The sequence below is a fragment of the Nomascus leucogenys genome, chromosome 5, assembly GCF_006542625.1.
Source record: "Nomascus leucogenys isolate Asia chromosome 5, Asia_NLE_v1, whole genome shotgun sequence".
Lineage (NCBI taxonomy): Eukaryota > Metazoa > Chordata > Mammalia > Primates > Hylobatidae > Nomascus > Nomascus leucogenys.
Window position 1 is genome coordinate 116,781,832 of NC_044385.1, and position 17,461 is coordinate 116,799,292.

General features: G+C 40.0%; 1 protein-coding gene across 1 annotated transcript in view; it reads left to right on the plus strand.

Moving 5' to 3' along the window:
- The first annotated feature begins 212 nt into the window (after positions 1-212).
- GPC5 (glypican 5) overlaps positions 213-17,461 on the plus strand; it is a 1,458,424-nt gene continuing 1,441,175 nt past the window's right edge. Inside the window, exon 1 of the mRNA XM_003257384.3 lies at positions 213-763. Coding sequence (XP_003257432.1) covers positions 601-763 — 163 coding nt within the window. The 5' untranslated portion in view covers positions 213-600. The remainder of the gene's footprint in view (positions 764-17,461) is intronic.

Genomic DNA, 17,461 nt, shown 5'->3' on the forward strand with positions numbered 1-17,461 from the left:
CAGATGATTCTTCCCCAGAACGGACTGGGAGAGCGAGGTCCGGGTTTCGTTTTATTTATTTGCATGGATGTTGCTCTGAGTCTTCAGCCCTGGGCCCAGTATAACAGCATCTCAGCGGGTGCGGAGCGGGACAGCGCGCCGGGGGCGTGGAGGGGGCGTGGCCTGTTCGCGGGGCGGGGAGTGCGGGGCGGGGCTTCCGCGGAGCGCAGCGAGCGGGCACATCCCAGGTTAGCGGCTGCGAGCCGAGCCGGGCGGCGGCGGTGGCGGCAGCTGCAGCAGTGGTGGCCAGAGCGGATGCTTGCGGGCTCCCTGCGGCTCCACTAGTTTTCTTCGCCCCGCCCAGCGCCCACTTGTCTAGGCTGGGGAAGAAGACCAGAAGGGGCTCAGCTCGAAAACTCAGGTGTCTCAGCTTAGGGCCTCCTCGGGGAAGAGCTAAGTGCTCCCAGGTGAAGCCGGTGCCCGCGGGCGGTCCGTACACCCCGCAGCCCGCTCGCACCGCTCGAGAGCCTCGGCCGCTGTGTCTTCCACGCCTGCAGCTCAGCCAGGGCGCGCAGGGCCAGTGGGGTCCACTGAGGGGTAAAGGGGACCAGGACGGCGAGGATGGACGCACAGACCTGGCCCGTGGGCTTTCGCTGCCTCCTCCTTCTGGCCCTGGTTGGGTCCGCCCGCAGCGAGGGCGTGCAGACCTGCGAAGAAGTTCGGAAACTTTTCCAGTGGCGGCTGCTGGGAACTGTCAGGGGGCTGCGGGATTCGCCGCGGGCAGGTAAGGGGCAATGAGGGGGTCGCTGGACAGGGGGCGTCCGAGCCTGGCCTTCGCTCCCGCAGGCTGCCTTGGTGGCACTCGTGGGAAGATGACCTTTCGGGCCCTGCAGCCGCGCAGGGTGAATCCCGGGGAGGCCTCCGGGGATGCTCGGTGCGGATAGCCTGAGTGCAGCGCAGCGCACCTCTGGGGACCCCTAACCACGCCTGCGACGAAGCCCCGTTCTGGGCATCTGCTTCCCGCCCGGCTCCCTTCGCCTTGGAGGATGAGTTGGAAGGAACCAGGAAAGCAGACATCAGGGTGTGGGGGACACGCAGTCTAACTGCGTTTCTCTTCCGAGTAGGAATTTCCCCAGTGCCCCACCGGGGATTTCGGTTTGCTGCTTTCTCATAAGGTGGAGGGAATTGAATTGATCGCCCCAAGTTTGGTACTAAAAATCACAAACCTGCGATATAACCCTTTGCTGGAGAATGGGGCACAGACAAGGGCAGCCGGTCTCCTCTGTAATTAGGACTTGGACCCTGTGCACCCAGAGACGTGACTCTTAGCTGCCCCTCTGTGCCCTCGCATCAAGCCCTGCCTGGAGGAAACCCAACCACGCAGTGTGTCTCCCAGCACCAAGGTAGTTTTTAGCCTGAAAAGTGTTAGGGCAACAGGCGATCAAACCGAACGTACTGGGGAGTCACTTGACATGGATGAGATGTACCAGCGTTCCAAAGGGAAAGATACAGTTTGTGTGGCCAGCGTGGATCTTGCTTCCTGTGAAGGCCTTTTGCCTGTGCTTTCGAACCCTGCTCCCCGTTTCCACCGCACCAATTTCCTTCTGCTGGTGGGAGTTCCAGTGTAGGTTCTGTCTGGAAGAATAGGTCATAGCTGTCAAACGCAATAGCAGGTGTCTAGAGCTAAGTAAGATCTCACTAGAGCCGTGCACCCCTTTAGCTGTGACTATGAAGCCAACACAGACGAAATCTGTGAGGTTATTGGTTGAACAAAGAACTTGTGGAGGATGCTTAAGTCTAAAATCCCGGGTTTCCAGGGTTGGGGGACTTGCTTGTAGCACTGAGGAGGTGTGAGCTATAGCCGCTTTTCTTGATTGCTTTGCTCAATTTTAAGTCATCCCAGAAAGAAAATCTAGGCATTCGGGAACATTGACTCCATTTGAGTTTACATGACCAGTCTTAAACCCAGTTATTTATTTGTATGCCTGTCTGGTACTAGGTGCTTTTTCTATATTACTTGAAACAAAGTTGACATTCTCAGTTTAGGGCGATTCTTCTATCCCCAAACAAAATATCGCCTTATAGATCTGTATTTTTCTTAGTGCATTCTTTTCATTAGGAAATAAATCTCACTTTATTGGCTTCTGATAAAACTAAAGTGAGTTTGTGCGTGTCGGTGGTGAGAGTGTTATGATGTGAGATCTTCACCTGAATTATTAGATTTTTAGCCCCCAAATACTGTAACTTTGCCTGCTATGTTCACCGAATGTTGATGGCCAGCCCCTTCTCCCCAGTAAGGCCCTGATTTCACTCCACTCTGGTATCTCAGTATTTCTGATATCTGCTGAATGCAACACATTGATTGGGTATTCATCTCTTTTGAAGATGAACTTTCCAGAGTATCAGTCACTGAGACAGTGTCTTACCAGGATGTCAGGGAAAACTAAAGCTCTGTCCTAAGGAGAGGGAAATGACTGTAATTATTTGCATTTGATACACATGACACACAAAAAAGTGCCATGACGACAAGGAATCTTTCTTTTCTAAGTCACTCTGGATTGTTTCCCCATTGCTAGTAGATTTTTTCAATCTGTGGCTGAAGGTGATGGAGTAATCACGGGAGCACTCACAGAAGAGGCTTAGAGACATCAGTGGTACTGGTGAAAAGAAATGCTAAGTTCCTTTAATATTTTCACTAAGAAAAAGTCACAGAAAAGTACTATGCCGGTTTAGATCCACCCCCCAAAAAAGGCATTCATGTAGGAATTTGATATAATTCTGAAGTTTTGTGTCTGTATTGTTGGTCATTCTTTTACAAATAATTCAGCAAAATATTAAACTGTTTTTTAAACACTGATTCCTCTCATCTCTCTAAAAAAAAAAAACCCTCAATCCCAAATTGAGTGAACCAAACATACCACATGCTTAATAAATACTTTTCTTTCTTTTTGTATTTATATATGATCTACAACATTTAACATGATTGAATATGGTAATTGACTGTCATATTTTCTAAGATTATCCTCAATCTCAAGAAAGAACATAATTTAGTCATTTCTACATGAGAATACAAATAGTAATATCTTTTAACAAATGTATTCATTTAGCGCATACCTTTTCACTGACTAAAACAAACACATTTAATTTGATATTTTTTTTTTGGAAGTACGTATTTTTACTGCTTTCTTGCATTTCTTGTTCACAGTGGTTAATCCCTGAGATGTCTAGCCAAAACGCAGTTTGTATAATATAAGCAGATAGAATAAGTTTTTAGTTTCTTTCTACCTTTGTGACTTTTACTTCTTCTGATAAAAATGCTATCCAAATTGAAATTATTAAAATTGTGAGAGCAGTGATTTAAACTGTTTCTCAGATTCCCCTCACCTTTGTTCTCTACCCTGCTCCAGTTCTTTTAAGCCTATTGAGCTCCTAAGGATGTTTGGATGAGAAATGTAAAAAAGGAGAGAAGGTGTAAATGTGATTAGAATTACAGATTTCCCTGTGTTCCGATTTTATTTTCTAAGTAGTAGTCAAGGTGCCCTTTGCTCTTGTTTATTTTATTCAGAAAAGAACTGTTACTGAAAGTATCTTTTAAAGGTCTTTTCATTTTTGTTTTATTTATTGGGGATGGGATAATGCTTTTCTATTAAAATTCTCTTTGCACATGCATTGTGCATTGTTCACACATGCAGTATTTCCTCTTTTAGAGGATAGTTCAGAAAGGAGAAGTTTATAAAAAAATACATTTAGATAATTTATATACTATTTTTTGAAATAGGCATGTTTGTTGATATAGAAATGTATAACAAGTATACTTTCGATATCAAGTAGTCTGTGAAAGTAACTTTTCCTTGGTAGATTTTGGCTATAAATAGAATAATAAAAATAAACTCTTGAAGTGGCTAAGTGAAATTTTAATACTAAAAGACACTGTAAGCAGTGCTCTGAAGTTGTTGTTTTTTTAACTGCTTTCATTATAATCAAATCTTATTATTGCTCCAAGGACAGTGTAGTTTCATTCTCACACCTAAGAAAAATGATCTGCTTGGTAACCTTGGAGTCTGGAATTATTGGATAGACATTTGGCTTTCAAAACTTGGTTCTACCACTTGTAGTTCTGCTTCATAGATAAATTATCATCTTGAACCTCCATTTTCTCATTTAGAAATAGGAATATTCTTAAAAGTGTTTGCATAGATAAAATGAAATAATGTAAAATGTCACAAATCCAGGCACATAGTAAGTGCTGAAAATATGTTCTTGTTGTCATTATAATTTTTTTGTTTACTGTCTTGATTTTAACTTGATTTTTAAGGATGGCATTTTAATTTTAGATCTTTGTATATCAAAGGTGTCTTTACAATAATGAGTTGGTTTCAAGTCAGAAATGATTATTTTTAAATTTGGGAAATGTATTTTTATCTAAAGTGATATCCATTACATTATGGTGAATATTTTGTTTATTTTTGTGAACTAATAAACCTCTATGAAACAAGGCTGCGCTGCTGCTAGCTGCAACGCCCGTAACCACTGCCTCCACTGCCACACCACCATTCTTCTGTCTGTAGGGAGGTAAAATAGTGCTTCTAAGGTGGTTTACAGATTCACACAATTAGAATGTTGGTGGCCATAGTCACTCATGGACAGTAATCTGAAATTGGGACTCTACTTCTCATGAAACCAATTTTGCTGTTTGAACAACATGTTTATGGTGATCAAATTTCCAAAGCCAGAATTGGGACCCGTCGTCTGACGTTGGGGCAGATGATTAACATCAGGTTGCCCTGGGTTGAAGCCCACTAGCCAAGAACCACCGGAAGCAAGACTGTAGTAAAATTAGATTCATTTTGTTTGTTGCAGCAGGGGAGCTTGCACACCAAAGGGACTCTGGAGAGTTTCGTAGTAGGTAGTTGGGAGGGCTTTTTATAGGATTTGGGCTTGTGGTGGGCTAATTATAAGGAAGGTTTAATGAAATGGGGCAATTCAGGAATTGGCTATTTTGGTAACTTTTATCTAGGTGTTAGAAAGAGTAAGGTAGGGGTAAATAAGTTGTCATAAATAAAGAAGCAGTAGTAGCTAGTGTTGGTTAAAAGAGGGGAATGTTTAGTTATTTTTGTGGTTGCAGAGTGCCTTTCTCCTCATCCTTTTATACCACAGGTCCCAAGTGGTCTTGCCTCATCATTGCTTTCTAATTCTGTGCATGTTATTTATCTTGAATTGTGAGCGTCAAGGCCCAGTTCCACTGCCAGGACAGTTTGTCGCCTTTTCCTTGGGAAGTCCAGTCTGTGCTTTGATGTCTAAGAGAATCATGTGTTTCATTTTTCTCTAGGCCTTTAGTGCATCTTAATGGTGGAGAAGTGAGTTTGATTTTCTACTTTAGGGTCGTAGAATCCAACAGCTTGTCAGGTGCTGAATTATACTGATCACACATGTTCCGTCATGGGGTCAATTATAAATATTGCTCTCAACTATAAATCTAGTGCATCAACTACAAATATTATATATGTCGCCATTCTCTCTCCATCCCATAATTTAAGTTCCATTTTGCCGAGTGTCCAACATCCTATAGTTGTATAATTGGCTTAGGAAGGGTACAACTTGAGGAACTTAAGAATAATATTTTCCACTTATCACCCCCCAATCCCTATTATTTTTCCTTGTTTCCAGCCTGTTAAGGCTTTCTGGAAGATAGGTATTTTTGGTGTGTGCATGTATGTGTGTGTGTATAATCCACTTTCACATTGTCCTTATATTTGATAACAACACTTTCTAAATCTACATTTCTTTTATAGTTACCTGGTAAGACCAAGAACAACATTCTAGCTAGGTGCTTCAACTAAACAGACATGATTCATAGATGAATGGTCTCTTGGTATAATTGTTGAGCTGACAAACAACAGATCTGATTTGTTAAAATGGAGTCATGAGAGACTTCAAATATATGCCTGTTGAAATAAATTCTCTGTGAATGTGGTATCTGATCTACTTGGTTAAGTAACAATAGCAATTAATTTTAATAGATAATAGCCATTTTCCCTATCTAACTTTCTTTTATAAAGTCCTGACCTTCAACAAGAAGAAAAGGCAGCACTGATTGTGCTCTCAATTCTTGAACTTTTCAGTTTTAGTAAATCTTCCATCACTAATGAGATTGCCCAAATTATCTTAAAATGATTATTCATTCCTCTATGAATCACAACAAACAGCACAGCCTTTGATCAGCTGCATCAGGTCCACATATGGCTACTATGTAAGTTGAATGTGCAGTGTACCTTTATAGAAAGAAAAGAAGATGTTATACTTCCATGTTTTTATGGAAGAATGTATGTTTTCTTAAAAATTTATAAAACTGAAAAGTACAAATAAAGTAAAATAATTTTACCATCCAGAAATAACCACCAAAACGCCTTTGCACTGTCTTTTTAGCATGCTCATCAGCCCCCTGCTAAGCATGACTATTTTTTGAAAGAACATAGAATAATTTCCTGTTTGAAAAACATGCCTTTTCCAATTATGAATATATCTTTATTTCCCATTTCCCATGCTGTTAAATATCTTTCTAAGCCTGATTTTTTAAAGCGGCTGTATAGTATTGCATTAAATCTCTGTAGCATAAATTAAATTCACCTTTGTCGTCAGAACTGTAGGTTTCCAGTATTCTCTACCGTAAAGTCACATGGCTAAGGACATCAAAGGCACATGTGCCAAACTTTTACACAACTCATGGCTTTGTACATGATCTACATTACTATACATTAGGGTTTTTCAACCTGAGTGCCATTGACATTGGGGGATTGGCAATTCTTTGTTGTGGAGTGTTGTCCTGTGTATTGTAGAATGTTCAGAAGCATCTCTCACCTCCATCCACTAGATACCAATAGCATTACCACTCTCCACCAAATGTGATGACCAAAAATGACTCCAGACTTTGCCAACTGTCCCATGGGAGGCAAACTTGTCCTTGTTGAAAACTACAGGTGTGAACTCTTCAACCTACACAGACTGTGTAGTTGGCTTGTTTGCATGTCTTAACTTAAATGTCAGCTCTTCACAGAGGCCTTTGTCAAGTTCACGAAACTAGGTTACACCACTTATTATTGTGGAATCCTTTTTGTTTCCTGCGTGGCACTTTTCACGGTGCCACGTTCCTTTTCTTTGTTTTAACTTTGGGTCTTTCGCCACTAGGTTGCGTACATGATGGAGACAGAGAACGTACCTGCCAGGGCCATTTTCCTGGGCGTGTGACCTGTGCAGTCAAGCAGGATCCTACACTCTGATGAACCGTGTGGTTGGCTTAATGTTCTCTTGTCACCCTATTGAAATTTTTTATTGTTCGGACAGGGTCGCACTCTGTCACCCAGGCTGGAGTGCAGTGGTATAATCACAGCTCACTGCAGCCTTGACCTCCCTAGGTTCAGGTAGTTCTCCCACCTCAGCCTTCTGAGTAGCTGGGCCTATAGGTGCGTGCCACCATGCCCAGCCAATTTTTGTATTTTTTGTAGAGATCGGGTTTTGCCACCTTGCACAGGCTGGTCTTGAACTCCTGGGCTCAAGCAGTCTGCACACCTTGGTGTCCCAAAATGCTGGGATTACAGGTGTGAGCCACCATGCCTGGCCCTAATTGAAATTTGAACAAAAGGCCCTGCATTTTCTTTTTGCACTGGGCTCTGCAAATTATGTAGCCAGTCCTAATGTGTACCTTATTGACTGTGGAGTATCTGGTGCGTAGAACAGGGCTTGGCAGAGAATAAGAGTTTAAATAATTGTTGAATAATTTAATAAAGCTTTAAGGAGTATTTTGATACATCTTTTGAACTCTGATTCTTAAGTTAAACTCTAGACATAGGCCTGTGGATACTCAATATCTCAGATTCTGCTTCTGTGTCCAGTGATATTTTTTGTTTTGCGATGTTATATAAATGGGTTAAAGATGGACCCCCATGTTTTTCTTACTTCTTCATAGCAGGCTAGGACCATTAGCCCAAAGCCAAATGGTACCCAACTCCGATTTTCATACATCCAGTTGCTTTAAATATAGCTCAAATAAATATATTTTTAGCCATTTAAAACCTACCTGCTTTGCCTACCTGATAAAATTTAACTGAATGTCTGCTAACCATAGATAAAATAAACTCTGGGACACTAAAAGACCCCAAGCCATTGATACCCTTCAAAGCTCTCTGACCCAGACACTTCCCATTTTCTAGTAAGTGATATCACCTAGACATGCAAGTCCCCTCTCCAATTTCCCCTTCTCCTGGGAGTTCTCTTGTCATCTTCTCCTTCTGGGTGGTAGCCAGGCACCATTATCTCTGGAAGGTCTCCTGTTGTGAGGGACTTCGCCTCTTGGCAACGTGTCAAAGCACCACCCAAATAAAGCTGCTTTTGTACTACTGCCCTCTTGTGGTCCTGTATTTTCTTTGATTAGCCTTGACATCCCGAAACTCACCACATATGGGTCAATACTTATTTCTAATGGAAGGTAGGGACTCAAAGTAGCAATACTGATTTTAAATATATTTCTTTCTTTTTACTAGACTATAGGCTATTTGAGAGCAGGATCTGTGATTGATTTCCCTTTTGGTTCTGTAACTAGGCCAACATTTATAAATAAATAGTGATTTGTAGAATTGAATCTTATTTTTGTAGTTACCTAATAGGTTATTTATTGTGTTTAATTATTTTTATGCTCAATATTAGTGGAATGAGAAATATAGAGAGTAAAGTTTCTTAAAATGTATATGGGCTCAGTTGTGTTGAATGAATTGTTTTTGTGGGGTTAATTTTTGCTTACATAACTCTGCCCCAAATTTTATAAAGTGACCAAACCTTTTAAATTTAAAGGACCTTTTATCTGCTATCTAACATTTTTGAAATGGAGTAAATGAGTTGCCAGACAAAGGTTTAGAAAGGAGTAGTCTCAAAGGTCCTGTAAGGAAAAGAAAATTATTTAACGTCTAAAGGATTCATTTGCACAGCTGTTATCGTCATGTAGCGGGGTGACTGATCTGCCTTAGAGCATTGATCTGTTATTGAGAGAATGGAGAAAAATAAAGGTGAGCAGTTATAATTTGCATTTGGCTCTGGAATGGTTGGCTTGTGTATTATTTGATTTTTTTTTTGCAAAATAGTATTTTTCTAGGAGCAAATTAACAGTAAGGAACTAGAAAATAATTCAGCTTTTCCATTTTTCACCCTTGTTAATCCCACGTCAGGAGTAAAGTATACATCACTAATCTGTGGAACTATTCCTGAGCTGATCACTGTTTGTTAAAGGACACTGACTTGGAGTTCATTCTCCATTGTAGACCAACCAGACAGACCACAGTTTTCAGAATAAGGAAACAAATAATTGCTATTAAATCACAAAACATGATATACTGTAGCAGGTATAATCTGTCTCTGAAATATTTCCAACAATTCCAATTTTAGAAATACTTATCTTTTTAAAAAATTTATTTTTAATCGACAGATAAAATTGGGTGTATTTACCATGTACAACATGATGGTTTGAAGCACAATACATATGCATTGTGGAATGGTTAAATCTAGCTAATTAAACTGTGCATTACCTCACCTAGTTACCAAGTTTGTTGTGGTGAGGCCATTCAACATTCACTCTCTTAGCATTTTTCAAGAATACAATATATCATATTAACTGTAGTCACCATGCTGTGTAATAGGTCACTTGAATTTATTCTTTTCATCTATCTGTAAATATGTGTCCCTTGATCAACATCTTTCCAACTCTTCCTCCTCCCCAACAGCCCCAGCTCCTGGTAATCACCATTCTCCTCTCTCGTTCTGTGAGATCAACCTTTTTAGATTCTACATGAATGAGACCATGTGGTATGTGTCTTTTTGTGCCTGGTTTATTTCACTTAATATAATATCCTCCAGGTTCATCCATGTTGTTGCAAATAACAGCATTTCCTTATTTTTTATGGCTGAATAGTACTCTATCATATCCACATTTTCTTTGTCCATTCATCTGCTGATGGATACCTAGGTTTATCTAGTCTTTAAGACCTCTTTTCAGTGGTATCATAGAAAATTATAATTTTTCCTGTATGAATTGTGGCTGGTTATTTGTTTAGGATATTTTACAAGGGCTGCTAGGAAATTTTACTGAAGTAGAAAGACTAAGTCAATGCTAATGAAACAAACCTGCGTAATTAGATATGGTCCAGCTATTAAATATATTTCAAATGTAGTTATATTTAAAAGCTAGTAAATATTGTTTCATAACTTAAATTGTTTATTACTCTTATTAGGATAATGGGTTTAAATTACTAGTTTTTCTCTCCTCTGTGCTATAATAACTAAATCTATTTCAGTTCTTATAATTCCTTATAGGCAGCATAATTAAATAATCTTTGCAGCTATTTTGTTAGTCTTTTGCTTTTCCTTGTTTTACAGTTTCAAGAGAATTTAGTTCATGATTTCTTCAATATTTGCCTTGGGAGAAGATAAAATCTGAGAAGAGACTTGGATAAAAGGCACACCAAGAGTGTGTCTTCATTGATTAAATGAGCATAAAAATTATTTCTGGATGTCCTTGTTCATTACATATATATTCTTTAAATGGAAGATTGTCAATATCAAATTACTTGTGCAGATTTATTTGCTCTTTGAATAACTCTCTTATTCGGTAAGGTTATACCGAGTTACATTTGGTTCATTTTCTTTTGATCATTGAGATGTCTGTGTTTAATGAGCTAAAACTGAAGTAGGTCAATAAAATGAAGAGATTAACAGCCTGTTCTCACCAGGCTTGGAATTCATTTTACTCTAGGGGGGAAAAAGTCATTTTTAAAAAAGGTATTTGATCAACTTAAAAGGTAAAGGGAATAAGAAAAACATGACAAAACTAAAAAAGCGGAGAAATCAATGAGTTCTTCAGGGTACTATTTGTTAGGTGAAGCTGTGTGGATCTGTGTTTGTATAGTTAAGAGTTTTCATTACAAGAGAAGAACCAAATTTTACTTCTTCCTTTGATAAGTTCAGAAGCACACAAAAAGCTTCAGGTTTTAAAATATTTCCTATTCAATTCATCTTTGGAAATATCTTACATAAGGAAAACTAGCAGTTATGACAAACCATGAAAATGTCATGGAATAAATAAATGGGAAAAGCAGACTTGTCGCCTTATTTGTTGCATATTATGATCACATATTTTCTTTTTTTTGTCGGGGGACGAGGAAGATGCCTGTGTTATTTGTTTTTTCTCCCAACTTTCATATTAGATTCAGGGGGAACATGTGCAGGTTTGTTACTTGGGTTTATTGTGTTATCCTGAGATTTAGGATATGAATGATCCCATCACCCGGTTACTTAGCATAATTCCCAACAGATGGTTTGTCAACCCTTGCCCACCTTCCTCCCTCCCCTCTCTAGTAGTTCCCAGTGTCTGTGTTTCCCATCTTTATGTCCGTGAGGGCACAGTGTTTAGCTCCCACTTATAAGTGAGAACATGTGGTATTTGGTTTTCCATTCCTGTGTTAATTTGCTTAGGATAATGGCCTGTGGTCACATATTTTAGTGAATAATGTGAATAACGATGAATTTATAGTTTTGAAATAGGTTAGTCTTCACTCCATCACTTACTACCTATGTGACCTTTAGCAAATAACCCAACCTCTCAGAAAGTATTTTTCTTTATTCACAGGCTTGTCACTTTTCCCTTTCAGTGGTTTTTGAGAAGCATGTGGTATGGGGAAGGCAGTTTGTAAACAGTAATAGTCTCTACAGATGTGACATAATTGATTCTATTACAAAATGTTCTTAGATACATTTAAATAATTATTTGTGCTTCGTCAGGGAGCAGACAGAGAAATCATAGTAGAATCGTTTCCCTTCTTTTTTTTTTTTTGAGACGGAGTCTCTCTCTGTTACCCAGGCTGGAGTGCGGTGGCACGATCTTGGCTTACTGCAAGGTCCGCCTGCCAGGTTCACGCCATTCTCTTGCCTCAGACTCCCGAGTAGCTGGGACCACGGGTGCCCACCACCACGCCCGGCTAATTTTTTTGTATTTTTAGTAGACACGGGGTTTCACTGTGTTAGCCAGGATGGTCTTGATCTCCTGACCTCGTGATCCGCCCGCCTTGGCCTCCCAAAGTGCTGGGATTACAGGCGTGAGCCACTACGCCCGGCCTTCCTTCATCGTAATGAAATACCAAAGTTTCAAATATTTGCCTCCCATCACTCACTCTCAAGGTATTAATCCTGTACTCTTAGGAACATAGTCCATGTTTTCATTATTTAATATACTAAATATTTTATTATTTGTAGTTCATTCATATGGTAAAATCAAATTTGTTTATTCATATACAAGGTTTAAGAACTAAAGACTGGGCTTTTTCACATCCCAGCACTTTGGGAGGCTGAGGTGGGCGGATCACAAGGTCAAGAGATCGAGACCATCTTGGCCAACATGGTGAAACCCCGTCTCTACTAAAAATACAAAAATTAGCTGGGCGTGGTGGCACGCGCCTGTGATCCCAGCTACCTGGGAAGTCGAGGCAGGAGAATCGCTTGAACCTGGGAGGCGGAGGTTGCAGTGACCCAAGATCGCGCCACTGCACTCCAGCCTGGCGACAGTGAGACTCCGTCTCAAAAAAAAAAAAACAAAAAAACACTGGACTTTGGCAAAATAATGCTATTTGAATTAATTGAATTAAGATAAAGAGGGAGGTACTTTCCCTGGAAATATAAGATGGTTTTAAGGCTGAATTAATGTGAGTAGGGATAGATTCTCTAATGTCTGATTGGCTTCATCAGGTGAGCAGGAGTTACTTCTCTACTTTATTGTGTTCTTGCATGTCATAGAGCTGAGGGTCTTGGCACGTCCCCTATATTGGGGATAAGAACTTATCTTCCATATGAAAAGCCCAAGGGTGGAGTGTGCTGGCGAATCTCTGTCTGCCCCTTCAGAAGGCCTCTCCACCCTACCCTTTGTTCCTGGGCTCTATCAGTGGGCATTCTTGGCTCTGGCAGTTAATGGGAGGCAGTAGCTACAGAAGGACTGGGCAAGTGGAGTAGGGCAGACATAGGTCTCACCTTTATGGAGTCACTACAGGTTGGTTATGACCCTTTACGTAAAACCACAGCTCCTGTCGAGTGTCCTCACAAGTCTCTGAATCCTTATAACTACTTTCTGTCTTTGCTCCCTAAGGGTCAGTATCAGTGACCTCACCACGGTTATTAGCTAGGGAATATTGCATGATCCTTACAGCTTTCCTATATCCTGCTCTTTATACAAATTTTATTAAATCTAATTTTAGGGTGCCAGTCTATTTTTCTCCCAGGATTCTGTATGATAGCACTTTATATACTTTAAATACATAAAGCCACAGCTTTCAGAAGATAATTTGATTTGTATTTAAAATATATAGAAACATAAATCTGTTCTAGAGTTACTTTATAAAAGTTTTTAGAAGTTCTAGTCAATAATTTCTTTACTCACATTCAGTTGCTTCATAATCATGCTTCTGTTAAATGTTCCTTTCCCTCCCTTCCCCACCCTTTCCTCTCACCCCTTTTGTGAAGAGCATTGGCGGCAGCTGGCTCTTTCGGCTTCAGTTGAAAATATGACTGAATGGATAACACCCCATGATAATATGATAGCTTAATCCCCACCTACCCTATCAATTCAATCACCAAATTCTCCTAGATTCTGTTTCACAAATGCCTTTGTGAATTCTCTGCCTATCACTGTTGCTATCACCTTGTGCCTTTTCGTGGCTGAATTGCTCAATCAGCCTATATCTGTTCTTAGTCCTTGCTAGTCCGTTTGCCAATAGATTCCCAACTGAGCTCCCAATAAAATCCAAATCTTATCTTTATTTCTTGTTCACTGCCTTTCTTAAAAATAAAAGAACATGATTGTATTTGAATACATAACTTCTGTACAATAAAATAAAATGAAATACCACAGTGAAATGGAGCCCTGTGACATTTCATCTGTAATGCACAGCAATCAAAAGGTTAGCATCCTTAATCATAAATGAACCCTCATAAATTGGTAACAAATACACAAATATACCATGTGAAATGAAAAAAGAACATAAAGAGGAAAGTCAAATAATGTAAATGACTACTATGGATATGTGAAGATTAGTGAACTTCACAGAGGAAAAATAATTTCTCAGGAATATGACGTTATCAAAGATTAGAAATACAAATAATCTAATGTTCCTGTGACTGTAGGAAATAGAGCATTCTCATCTACAAACACTGAAAAAGAAGACTGATAAAGACTGTCTCTGCCTTCTGGAGAATTCAGCAGTATGAATCAAAGTTTAAATGCTGTGTACTCTTTGCTCAACTTACAGGAAAGTATTCCAAGAAAGTAATTGGACAAAATTCAAACTGATTTATATATAAGCATGTTCATTGTAGCTAATGTAAACATCTATGAAATGATAAATTATGGATAATTATGTGGACATTAAATGAATAAAGGTAAAGCTGTATAAATAACCAAAGTAGAGGCCTAGCTTGGTGGCTCACATCTATAATCCTAGCACTTTGGGAGGCCAAGGCAGGAGGATTTCTTGAGCTCAGAAGTTCAAGACCAGGCTGGGCAAATAGGGAGACTCCATCTCTACAAAAAATTAAAAAATCAACCAGGTGTAGTGTTGTACACCTGTGGTCCTAGCTAATCAGGTAGCTGAGGTGGGAGGATAGCCTGAGCCCAGGAAATCAAGGCTGCAGTGAACTATGATCATACCACTACACTTCAGCCTGGGTGACAGAGATTCTGTCTTAAACAAAACAAAAAAACCAGAATGAACAAGTGACTTAAGACATCATTAAGAGGAAAAAGCAAATATGGCCCCACTTAAAAAAAAAACTACTTACATATCAATTTATGTATTAACAAATCCCAAACAATGGGGACAGAATGCCATTAGTGGTAGATAGCATTGGAGAATAGAATTCGTTGGAGAAAATGCAGTGAAGAAGTAAAAATATACACTTTACAAATTTCTATGTTTGAATTCTTAAAAAAGATAATTTAAAAATTAAATCAGATTTTAATAGTTACCCTGTGATTAGTATTTATAAATGTCATTCACACTTACAGGAGCACTGAGATGAAGGCCTTGCCATCCCATCGTCTTGAGCTTCTCTGTGTGATAACACTTTCTAGACTCCTGGGATTGAGTCCAATAGCAGCAAAACAATAGTCACTCTCACTGTTCTTTATCCTAATCATCTTGGCTCTGATGTAGCTTATCAGACTCTTGGCAATCTGGCCCCTTCTTCTTTACCTTCATGTGCTCTTTCTCCCCATTTGGAAGAGTCTGTTTTTGCTCCTGAGCTACCATAAATAAAATTATTCCTCAAAAATCATCCCTGGAAACACTGAGATGATCTAAACTAACTTCGGAGCCAGGAATTATTTCTAAAGTCACCTTCGAATCAGAGTACCTAATTATGGCCATATCTTTAAGAACAGAGAAACATCATTTCTCTCTTGGACTGTCATGATAGCGTATTGGTTTTATTTGCAGTTTTATCTTCATTGGAAGCCATTTCTCCCACTGCCTCAATGGTCTAGTTTCCCCTACTGCCTCAATGATATAGTCTGGCTGTGTCCCCACTCAAATCTCATTTTGAATTCTAGTTCCCGTAATCCCCACGTGTTGTGGGAGGGACCCAGTGGCAGGCAATTGAATCATGGGGGCAGTTACCCCAATGCTGTTCTTGTGATAGTGAGTGAGTTCTCACAAGATGTAATGGTTTTGTAAGGGGCTTTTTCCCCTTTGCTCAGCGTTTGCTCTATCCTACCACCTTGTGAAGAAAGTGCCTGCTTCTCCTTTGCCTTCCGCAATGATCATAAGTTTCCTGAGGCCTCTCCAGCTACGCAGAACTGAGTCAATTAAATCTCTTTCTGTTACAGATTACCCAGTCTTAGGCAGTTCTTTATAGCAGTATGAAAATTGACTAGTACAGTGATGTTTCCATATGGAAAACCTGATGCCATTGCCTCTCTAAACTGTTCACACCTTAAGATTTCAGTGACAGCAGGCCAATGAATTGGAGTACATTGAGGCATCTCAAGGGACAATGAAGACAAAGGAGGGGGAGGGATGCAGATGGGCTAAAGCAATGACAATTGGGACTAGAGTGCTTACAAATCTTTCCGTTTGGCTTTTGCATAGTTTTTTCTGCTGCAGAGTGATTTGCTTCACATAACAGAAAATATGACTGCTATAACGCTTCCACCAAAAGGGAGAAACTGACCATACTCTCTTGGTCATGAGTTTAAAAATTTCAAGGAGGGTGTCACCTTATAAAGTATGGCCATTTTCCAACTAACTATGAAAGTGGGTTGGAGGGTGGAGGAGAAGGTCTTAGAAAAGCTGTGCAAGTCATATACATAAATCCACAGGGGTTTGATACACATCTTAAGGCACCATTCATGGTTCTCTAGTGCTATGGCAAAAGCTCAAACTTCCATGTCTTGCATTTACATTTCTCAGGGATATAAGTCCTTGTCTCCTGTGGCCTATCCACTGTTTCCTACCTTGCCTCCCTGTTGCTGGAGATAACCCACCATGGGCTTTGAGCATCCCTGTGTGTTTTGACTGGGCATGCTAACAATTGAAGGTTCTGACTTCCCTCTGCTTGGGCCATGTGTCAGTGTTGTGTTTGCAGTGAGCAACTTTGAGAGATGGTCTCCCCCACAATAAAGAGAAGGATTGCTTAGGCTTGCTGTAAAAGTGGTGAATCCCCAACAAGTTCAGTGTTCTTCCCCTGTAACACAATCCTCTACATGTGCAGGCAACTATCTAGACTCTTGTAGAGCAGGGTGCTAACGTGATGTTCATGCTGTTTGCTGTGAGTCTCCTGTTTTATGCCAGCATCTGTGAAGCAGCAAGTAGGGGTAACGTGCAGACCCTTCACAACTCCCAACAACTTCCCCCAGTCCACTGCCACACATAGATCTGCTGTTTCACGTCATCCATTCCCAGTGCTTTTGGTTTCCCCAATGAGCCACACCTTTTTATATGTCTTGCCTGTTGTTGCCTCTCTGTGGAATATAATTTCCTTCCTTCTCTTCCCCCATTCTTGTCTGACCAATCTGAGTTCAAATTTGTTTTGCTACTTATCAGCTTTGTGAATTTAGAGAAATTTAACCACATTAAACAAAAGTTTTATAAAATAGGAATATTTTTCTACCTTGTAAAAGACATTTTGCGGGGGTGGGGGCTTCTAAGGAGACTATAAACCATCTGTTTAACCAAATATTAAAGATGTTGCTCAATCTTCTCTGATCCCTTTTCATGTCTCTCCAAGAAGGCGATACCATTTCTTCCTCTGTGCTCCCACAAAACTTAGTGCATCTTTTATAGCATTTTATCACATTAATTTTTTTACAAATGTGTTTCCCACTAATCTGTGCCCTGGAGGGAAAATTGCATTTTATCATTTTTGGTATCCTTAATAACTATCACAGTGTCTTGTACAGATC